Source organism: Hoplias malabaricus, chromosome 3 (assembly GCF_029633855.1).
Source record: "Hoplias malabaricus isolate fHopMal1 chromosome 3, fHopMal1.hap1, whole genome shotgun sequence".
NCBI classification, from domain to species: Eukaryota; Metazoa; Chordata; class Actinopteri; order Characiformes; family Erythrinidae; genus Hoplias; species Hoplias malabaricus.
In genome coordinates this window covers 69,683,350-69,693,178 of record NC_089802.1, presented here as the reverse complement: position 1 = coordinate 69,693,178, position 9,829 = coordinate 69,683,350, and the positions used below count along the sequence as shown (strand labels likewise).

The window sequence follows — 9,829 nt, the reverse complement described above, 5'->3', positions numbered from 1 at the left end:
GATTAACCAAGCTCCCCTCCTTCCCTCCACCACTGAAGGCGAATACACAAAGACCAAATCTCTTCAGGAGAAAACGCACACACATGCACGCACATGAATTATCCCCCACTGGATCTGTAGATGTCTGCCCTCCTTGAGGGCAGCCATATGGATGGGTTTTACACTGAAAAACTGGAAAGGACTTTTAAACCCCCAACACATTTACTGTAAGTCTCATGGACGGAATCTGTTTACATTTCACTTTTATAAAAATCATGACATGAAGCACTAAAAAAAGTCAATACTCTGAATGTATCTGAATGTATATGAATCTTTAATCCTGGGCATAATTATGTAAAGCTACACTTAGCATAATTGTATGAAAGTGCTGTATAAGTCACTGGTTTCATGTCATTATCTTTTGGTTCTCGGATCCTGAGCTTAGTGAATGTGAAATGGAGGAGGGCCGGGGGTTGCATTTCACACCCTTTCTTTAAGCAAATCCACAGTGGAGTAGCATTTCTCTCTGTTTACTTCTAGCACATACTCTAAAGACTGAAACATCAGTTTAGTTTAAATTATTTGGAGTCCTGGGATGCCACAGTCATGTGTAAGAGCATGCCCAAGATGAGGAAATGCCTGCTGGTACTGTGTAAAGAAAAGAGTGCCAGATAGTGAAGAAAAAATGTATTTTTTTGTACTGTTTACTGAGTGTCACTTAAGAGTTAGAAGCCAATTACTTTTAGACAATTTGCATAAGAGATTAATATATATGAAGTGAAATATATGTTTATATATATATATATATATATATTTTGTTTAACTAATTACTGGTAAATATAATGCAGTGTGACGCAAAATAACCACACTTCTTAAAATAAAATGTGTACAAAAAAATCATTCTTTATTTCAAAAGTACATTGTAACTGTCAGACAATACTTCAAAACACTGACAATATGCAAAGATGAATATATAAATATGTTTACTATTTACAAAACATACATGTTTCCTAAAAAAAAGTATCTTTCTACATCTGACTCTAACTTAATCTTTGATAATGTCTCTTAATGAGATTTTGGACTTGTGCCCCCTTCTTTGACCGGCTTTGGCCTTTGTTACCCTCCATTAACTTGGCCACGGTCCAGCGTGTGCAGGCCACGATCTTCAGCCTTAGGTGGCAGAGTCTGACCAGCCGGCTGTAGAGCAGCGTGGATAGACTGAGACGAGGATGAAAGGGAATTAAAAGCCCCTAAGGTTTTCTCTGTTCTGTCAGAGGCTCCTTTGGGGGAGGGGACCTAGACTGACTCCACTGACCCCATTCGCTTGGTCAAGCAACAGTGAGGCTCAGCCAACTACCATTCAACTCAGTACAAGTGCTTTCGTCATACATCCCTAAACATAATTTGCATTTACAAAAAAAGGTATACCATTCTTCGGTTTGCAGAGATGTACAGTACACATATTCTATGAATACAAAGCTCTGGGGTCCCCTAAAACCCCTATAATTGTTGCTGTTTCAGGGGATACAGTTTGAGAGGGCTGTCTCTTTATATGTGACCCATTACGGAGGGTCGATGAAGATTACAGCCTTTCAAGACTTGCCTCTCCTCCTCACAGAGGTCCTTGATTCTCCACAGCTGAGTATTCCGTCTCGGACACATGCGAGGCATCAATCAACCTGGCCAGACCTGTTTTGGTAGAGTACTTGAAGATGAAGGCTTTCATGAGGTCGTAGCGGTAGTTCTTGTTGACGAAGTTGTAGATGATGGGGTTGAGGCAGCAGTGGAGCAGTGAGAGACACTGTGTGAGGTGCAACGCCACATACAGGACGTTTTCCCATGTGCAAGATGGTACCATCACGTTGAGTAGGACCAGCGTGTCCAGCAGCAGTGTGCCATGGAATGGCAGCCAGCAGACCAGGAAGACTACGATGTAGGTGAAGATCAGGCGACGGCCGAGGCACCGTTCCTGGTCGGCTGATGGCTGAACTATCCTCGCCAGAAGGCCGTAGAAGATAGCGATGACAGGGAAGGGGACAGCAAAGCCTAGGACAATGAAGCTCAGCTGGACGCCCACCGTCCACTCCTGCATGGTCTCAGCAGGATACACAGACCTGCAGACAGTACTCTCAGAATGCGAGGATTTGACCGCCTGGAGGAAGTAAGTGTCAGGAAGGGCAGCCAGCAGTGCCAGAAGCCAAACACCGACACAGATGAGTTGCCGGATCCATTTTCTCTTGCCCTGGCTAGAAGCACTACTGAAATAGGCCACGGACAGATAGCGATCCACGCTCATGCAGGTTAGGAAGAAGATGCTGCTGAAGAGGTTGATACTGAAGACCAGGTGCGTGATCTTGCACATGGCATCTCCAAAGGGCCAGTGGCCATGCTGCAGCAGTGAGCTGATAGACACTGGGAGGGTGGCCACTACGCACAGGTCAGCAATCGCCAGGTTGAGGATATAAAGGTGTGTCTCGTGGCGTTCCCGTTTCCCGGCCCAAATGTTCACCCACACCACCAGAGCATTGGCAGCCAAGCCAATGACGAAGATGAAGATGTAGAGGACAGAGAGGGCAGTGAGGAGGGCCTTTTGGCTGAAGGTACTCGGACACACCATTGCCTCCACGTGTGAGCCGTTTTCATCCAGGAAGGAGAAGTTCTGCTCCTGCTCTGTCAGCATGTCCAGCAGGTCAGTCAGGTCATTCATACTGACACTCATGTTGGTTCACACTTGTAGCCGGAACTGTCGAAACAACACGGCGACCTGCAACATAAAACATCAACTGGTGAGATAGGAATGACACAGGCAGGGTTCAGTTAAACAGTGGGAGGAGAGAAATATATATAACGAAGACCGTTTATTTTTAAAAATAACATGCATAATCTGAAACATCTCAAACACGCTAGGGTTCCTGTGTCAGAGGGCAGGACCTCATGCGGTTTTGGAAGAATTTTTTTTTTCCTCTTTGTCTGTTACAGAGAGCCCTTTCCCAGGGCTTGTGGGTTGTTGCTCTTAATCTATCAATAGCATGGCCAGTTTGGACAATCGCTGCCAACGGATCAAAGAGGGAATTATCAAGGACTGAATTATCACAGCCTAATGCATCTGAGAGTAATCAGTGAATACCATGTGCCTGACAGAAAGAATGCATGCTAAGAAAGCATAGGGCTATCAGTGTAGTCTCACTTTACATGTTGCTATCACTCTCAGGCCATTAAAGAAAACAGGGGACTGATAAATAAGCACCTCTACGGGACTAATATACGCATACTATAAGATGGGAAATCACACATACAGTAGATGTTAACTGGATTATAACTGATTATAAAGTCAGTGTGTTTAAAGCTCGTAGCACAATTGCAGCTCAGCAGATAACCCTGAAAACAATGGGAGCCATGTACAGAATACATATAACTGTACATTCACCAAAGACTTCTAAAAACATAAGACTAGGATGAAGTTAATTGTGAAGAACTGGAAGAGGAGTGTTGTACCTCCTCTAACACCAGGAGGTGAAAGGTTCTATTATAGAGTTATGTGTCCGGCACTGAGCTTTGAACTAGCCAAGAACAGAAGAAAGCCATGATTCATTCATGCAGAGCCTTGAAGAATTTCATTGACATGCCCATTTGCCTTGTCATAAAGCATCTCCACTCCCTGTAGAGCTGAATGTGTGGAGTAGCTCACAAAGAATGGGTATGTTGTAAGTGAGAACAGCATTTTTAAGAACATGTGACCTGCATTAAGACATGCAAAATGTTTTAAATACAGAGTGCCCTTCTTAATTCCAGAAGGGTGCAATTTCGAGAATTTAAAACAACGTATCATGTTCCAACGGCACGTCCCGTCTTCGAGTAAGGAACCATGGGGTGATACAACCTGTTTAAAGCCTGTTTATTTTCATTCCAAATCAGCCAACCTGGAAACAGTGTTTGCGCCTGACCTTAATGCCATTTAAAGGAAATGTGAGAGGAGACCCAGCTGCTCCTAATGTACCCTCTGATCCTCATTTACTACAAGACGAGGAGACCACTCTGGTCCATTCAAAACAAAGGCTGATTGCCTTTTCAGCGTTCCCCCCTCAATCCTCTGTTAGCAGAGGGAGTCGGATGGACACTCTGAAGCTCAAAACTGGCTCATCAGGTGCAATAAAACATGGTGGTCTCTGAGCGCTCCCCCACCCACCTTGTTGTTAAGCAGTGTTTACACTTTTTAGATATTGCAGCACCCACCCTCTCCCCCTCCCCTTACCTGATCCTTATGGCCTCAGGCTGCAAAGGCACTGACCGGCACAAAGAGCTCCCTGTGTAGAAGCGGTCACTCTCACCACTGTTCCCCTCTCGCACCTCACCCCACCCCACCCCACCCCTCACTCTCTCCCTGTCTCTCTCTGTCCTTTCTCTCCTTAAATCCCCTGAAACTCAGCATTGTTTCCCCTTCAAAAGATTCAAGGTTTTGCAGGCAATAAGGCAAGAACGCCTTGTCATACTCTCCCAGGAGCCTGAAGTAACCCATAAAAGTATTACACACTTAATCTAATGGGCAACAAGGGCCAGCTCTCGAATGAAATCAACATAAAAGCCCAGGGTCAACATTTTGTGGAAAATATCTGTGATTCTGTGATATGTATGAATTATGTTCTACTCCTATTCAGCTAGTGGCTGCAAAATTAAGTGTCATGGCGTCCAATTTCTCAGCTGAAAATGGTTAAATCCTACAATAAAAACATAAAAACAAAAGCAGATAAACCTCCACTACAACATAAGCAAATAAATAAAATAAAAATAAATGGTAAAAAGGTTGAAAATTGTTATACCAGTGTTATTCTTTGGCTAAGGCAGAGAGCCTACTGTGTATATAACACAACTAATATTCTGGTGAGGTAAAATTAACCCACCCCCCTAAAAAAATAAAAAGGGAGAGAGACAAGTACTAAAATGCTGAAATAGACCTGTATAAATGGCAGAAAGCGGTGAAGCCAAAAATAAACACAGGGAAACGTTGAGGCTCTGTCTATTCCATTACACAAAGACCTCATATTAAGATTAAAAGTATATTATATTCTAAACATATTATTACAGTCTACATATTGGTTATTGATAAGGAAGATGACCTTCTGTTGAAGGTGTTGTGAACTTCAGCTAAATAACTGCTTTCAGAGCTGCTCTACAATCATTAAAAAGGGAGTATTACTATAAACTAGACTCTTAAAAACAAACAGTCGAACAACCTGCCATTCACAAACAGGTCTGTCCGCGTTTCCGGTCGGTTTAACACTCACTACATCTCTCCGTCTATTTCCCATTCAGTCTCAGCTTGTGGAATGTGATTAAGTCGTTTGTAAAACAACAGACTTTAAGTTGAATGTCTTTGGAGAGAATTTAAATCGCTCTCGGCAGCAAGAAAACCGCAAACTCCCACCGTAAATCCAACCGCCAGCACGACCGTGTCATAACCGTCGTTAGTTACGTCACCTCAGTATACAGCAACTTACCCAGCACTTTTAAATAATTACAGAGACAGAAAATAAAAGCGAACTCTTACGTTTTTTCTGACAGCTCGTCTGTTGTGGATGTTGTCAGTTGTGGTGGGCTGTTCTTGGGGTCTCCAGAAGGCTGCTCGTCGCAGGGAGAGTGAGGACAGATGTGCTCAGTGCAGGAGTTCTGCTCCGCTCTGACTCTCCGCGCTCCTGTGCACGCGCTCATATAGGCGCGGGACAGCGCCTCTCGAGGCCGCGCACGTGCGACACATTTCCACCCGCCCCGCGCGCACCAAGAGCAGTCTTCAGCTGTTTACTCTCACCTACTCAAAATGGAGGGTTTCTTTGTGTTTTTGTTTTATTCTTTCGAATACTTCCTTTTTTGGAACAATGGAAAATATCAAAACTCAACCACTTAACAGCAATAACCACATAAGACGTTTACAAACCATACAGAATCATAGCCACCTTAAATACACGAATTCACAGTTACAACACGTTAACACGTATAGCAACTGTTAGCTGGATTATGTTATTTATCTCCATAAGTGCTGACTGACATCGAAAAATAACCTAAAATAATAAATAATATTATTTATTATAACCAGCAAAAAAACTACATGTTGATCTGTACACATGAACAACGCTCCACTGTGTCCCTTTTTGTCTGTTCCTTATTCATACTAATAGTTTCTGGTTAATAAATCACCAATAAACTAATGTTAAACCATTTATGAACTTAGAAAAAGTGTACAAAGTGGTGAAGTGGTACTTCCAAATAGTATGAATCTGTGCAGTGGCTAAAAGTCCAACCCACCTTAAATCTTTTCTGTTCTTTAAAGTAGCCAACTTTTGCTTTGTTGACAGCTTTGCACACTTCTGGCATTCTCTCAGACAGCTTCACAGGACGCCACCTGGGGTGTGTGCAGTCTTGAAGACATATGCTGAGCACTTGTCAGCAGCTATTTTTTGGAGGGAGTATATTTAAATCTTTTTGGATGTCTTAACTTACTTGTTTTTTTTTTTAAACATTTGCTCAAATTTAAGGATTTAAATATGGATTAGAACTAGCATTTAATCTTATGTAGTTTTGTAGTGTTGCCTTTGTTTTGTATTTCCCAGCTAAAAGCTATTTTCCCTTAACTTTCACTGAAGCCCTATTTTGGTCTGCTGCATATTTGTAGAATGCATGTGTCTTTTACAGAAATAGCATGCAGGAGACATTAAAGCAATGAAGATACTCATTTCATTGGCTGTAACATGAATTGTTTTCTCTCACAAAAATTCTCAGCATGCATTACACCAATCCTGACAAGAAGCCAATGATTTAGAGTCTAATACATAGTGCTACCAGTGACATAGCAGTAATCACATTTCCTTTGTTAAAGGCGTAATATAAAATCTCCTGGAAATCTCCAACCCCAAAGAACCTGAATCTTTCAAGTTCTACTTTAAATATACTTCATCAGAAGGGAGTTTTCCAAATCTTTAAACAATGAAATCTTGCTTTGGAGTCTATTGCAGCAAGACAGTATGTGGTAGGTTTACATCAAAGGTAATAAATATTAACTTTACATTTCACTTTGGTTAAACTGAACTTCTTAGACATTATTATATCAGTATGAAACAGAATAACTGCTTCAACCGCTCTAACTGTTTTGTCCAGAGGTTTAGTCCACATGGCCGTAATGCTCATTCTGAAGATCTTATTTGGTGTTCTCAATGCGAAAGCGTCACCAAACTTTTTAACTCCTCATTTTGGAGGCCACACGATCGTCCCAATGCTGTTCTATGATGTTCTGAAGGCAAACGATTTCTGCTCCTCATTTTTCAGAGGCTGTGATGGTGTATTTATGAAAGACTACGAGTCCACCAACCACTGTAACTGCTACTGTTTGATGCAATGTTTTGTTTCAGTATACATGTGTTAGAAGATTCCAAAGCTGAATGTTTTTTCACCCCTCTCGTAGTGTTTCTAATGCTCACCCTAAAGATCTTCTTTGGTGTTCTCCATGCGAAAAGTGGCACCAAAATTTTTACCTCCTCCTTTTGGACGCCACATGATCATCCAAATGCTGTTCTTTGATGTTTTGCACGCAAAAGATGCCACAAAACATTTCTGCTCCTCATTTTCATGTATGCATGGATGACATGGCTGGATGGATGGACGGATGGTAGGTTTACTATTCCCTCAAACCACATTGTTTCATTTCTAGAGGCTGCTGAGGAGCTTTTTTGGATGGAAAACCTGCTATTCCTCCAAACCACAATGTTTCACAGCTGAAATTTCATAGGGTAGTTTGAAGTCCTTGAGACTAGAAGAATGGTCACATGGATGAATAGACAGTTTTAAATACGGCTGGCTTTTTTTGTCTCTATCAGATATCAGCCACCTTTTATTTATTTATTTAATTTTGTTTTAATCTGGATGAATTTAATTATCAAATCGCCTATTAAACTACATTCATTCATTCATTCATTATCTGTAACCGCTTATCCAAGTCAGGGTCGCGGTGGGTCCAGAGCCTACCTGGAATCATTGGGCGCAAGGCGGGAATACACCCTGAAGGGGGCGCCAGTCCTTCACAGGGCAACACAGACACACACACACATTCACACCTACAGACACTTTTGAGTCGCCAATCCACCTACCAACGTGTGTTTTTGGACTGTGGGAGGAAACCGGAGCACCCAGAGGAAACCCACGCGGACACAGGGAGAACACACCAACTCCTCACAGACAGTCACCCGGAGCGGGTGTTAAACTACAGCCACCCTGAAAAGATCTAGAGTATGTTTACAGGGATATGTAAAGGTAACAAACAAAAGGACATTTTCAGTGCATATGCACATTAATGTTGGGATCAGGGGCACCTACCAACCCACAGCTGTTAAATACAACTCAGTTTGTTTATTGTGGGCTGCCAATGTCAGAAAATATGGGATAAAATGAGTAGTTCTAATTTTGTCTGAAATCTTACGTAAAATAGACCTTACATAATCATCCCATCTCTTTGTTTGAGTCTCTGCAGTCACAGAGCCAGACCCTTGTTTTATGTGAGAGAGCTAACATGAGGTCAAACAGAACAAAACAAACACAATCAGTGAAGAAATAAGTGTACTGATTAAATATTGTGAACACATGGAGAAGACAGAAAACCAGAGCGTGCCTCTCGTTGCTGTGAGCTCATGATGAAGTGAGTTGTGGCTCATTCTCATTTAAAGGAACAGGCACTGAAACTTTCCAAACAGGGCTTTTCAGATGGGAGAACACTGCTGTATTGCTGGATCCTTCTGGTATTTTGACCAAAGCATGTAACAGACGTTTCATTAAGACCCAAGGTAATGATGTTACATTGTAGAAAAGGAAAATAACATTTCACATTTGAGCAAAATATTGATAAAACAAAAAAAAGAAATAGCATTTGGCCCTAACTTTACTAGGTGTATTACTCTTTTATATTTAAACTCAAGTTGCTTCATGGGAACTTAATTTGACTTTTTCTGAAGTCAGTATTTTAACTGAGAAACAATACTTTTACTGAAGTATTTAATTAGACTGTTCTACCCAGCTCTGGCTGTGAGTAGTAACAGGTGAATATTTTGTTTTTTTTCCTGTTCCGACTTTTATTTTCCACATAAATTTCCTTGGCACCGACTCAAAGGCTTCCAGAAAGGGGTCTTAATATAGGCACAGAAGGATTCACCTGTTGCTGAAGGCTTCAGCTGGCTGATAGTCTATTTAAAGTTGTAAAAGCTGGCTCAGGGCCACCATCTATTGTGTGACAGGCATGGAAGAACAGACCTTGAAAATATACACAGCTCACTGAAATCAATACAGTCTTGATTGGGCATATTGTTGAGTGGAGTGAATAGGTTTGATATTAATCCGAGATAATCTTATGGATCTGGAACGTGAGAAAAAATGCTAATAATAAGCAAAGTTTTTGATGCTTTATTTGAGCAAAGAGATTTCCATCTCTTTTTCCAAGTGAGATCTGGGCAAGAAACCAGAAACCAAGTTAGAAAAAACATTACAGGGCCAGATGTTTGTGGACACAAGCTCATTTCTGTTGAAGTGAAGGGCATTAAAAGGTCAGGTACAGATGTTGGGTGGTAGATAGATAGATCAAGATCAGAGATGCCACTCCAGCTCATTCCCAAGGTAATGGAGTGGTCCAGAAAATGCAGCTCCTCTGCTCCACAGACCACTCCTGGGAATCTTTATGCTTCTTTAACAACACTTGGTATTGAGCATTGTGATCTGAAGCTCACATGCAGCTACATTCCATTTCATGTTTTTCTATGAAAGTTCTACAAGATGTGCCTGCATAAATAAACACCTATCCCAGCAATGGGTGCACCTTAAA

The 9,829-nt window shown here is 41.7% G+C and overlaps 1 protein-coding gene across 1 annotated transcript; it reads right to left on the bottom strand.

Moving 5' to 3' along the window:
* Positions 1-869: 869 nt before the first annotated feature.
* Positions 870-5,664, bottom strand: ackr3b (atypical chemokine receptor 3b). Its single transcript, XM_066664899.1, has 2 exons — positions 5,525-5,664; positions 870-2,743 (listed from the first exon to the last, which is right to left on the bottom strand). The coding sequence occupies exon 2, from the start codon at positions 2,696-2,698 to the stop codon at positions 1,592-1,594; it is 1,107 nt and encodes a 368-aa protein (XP_066520996.1). The 5' UTR covers positions 2,699-2,743; positions 5,525-5,664; the 3' UTR covers positions 870-1,591.
* Between the last annotated feature and the right edge of the window lie 4,165 nt (positions 5,665-9,829).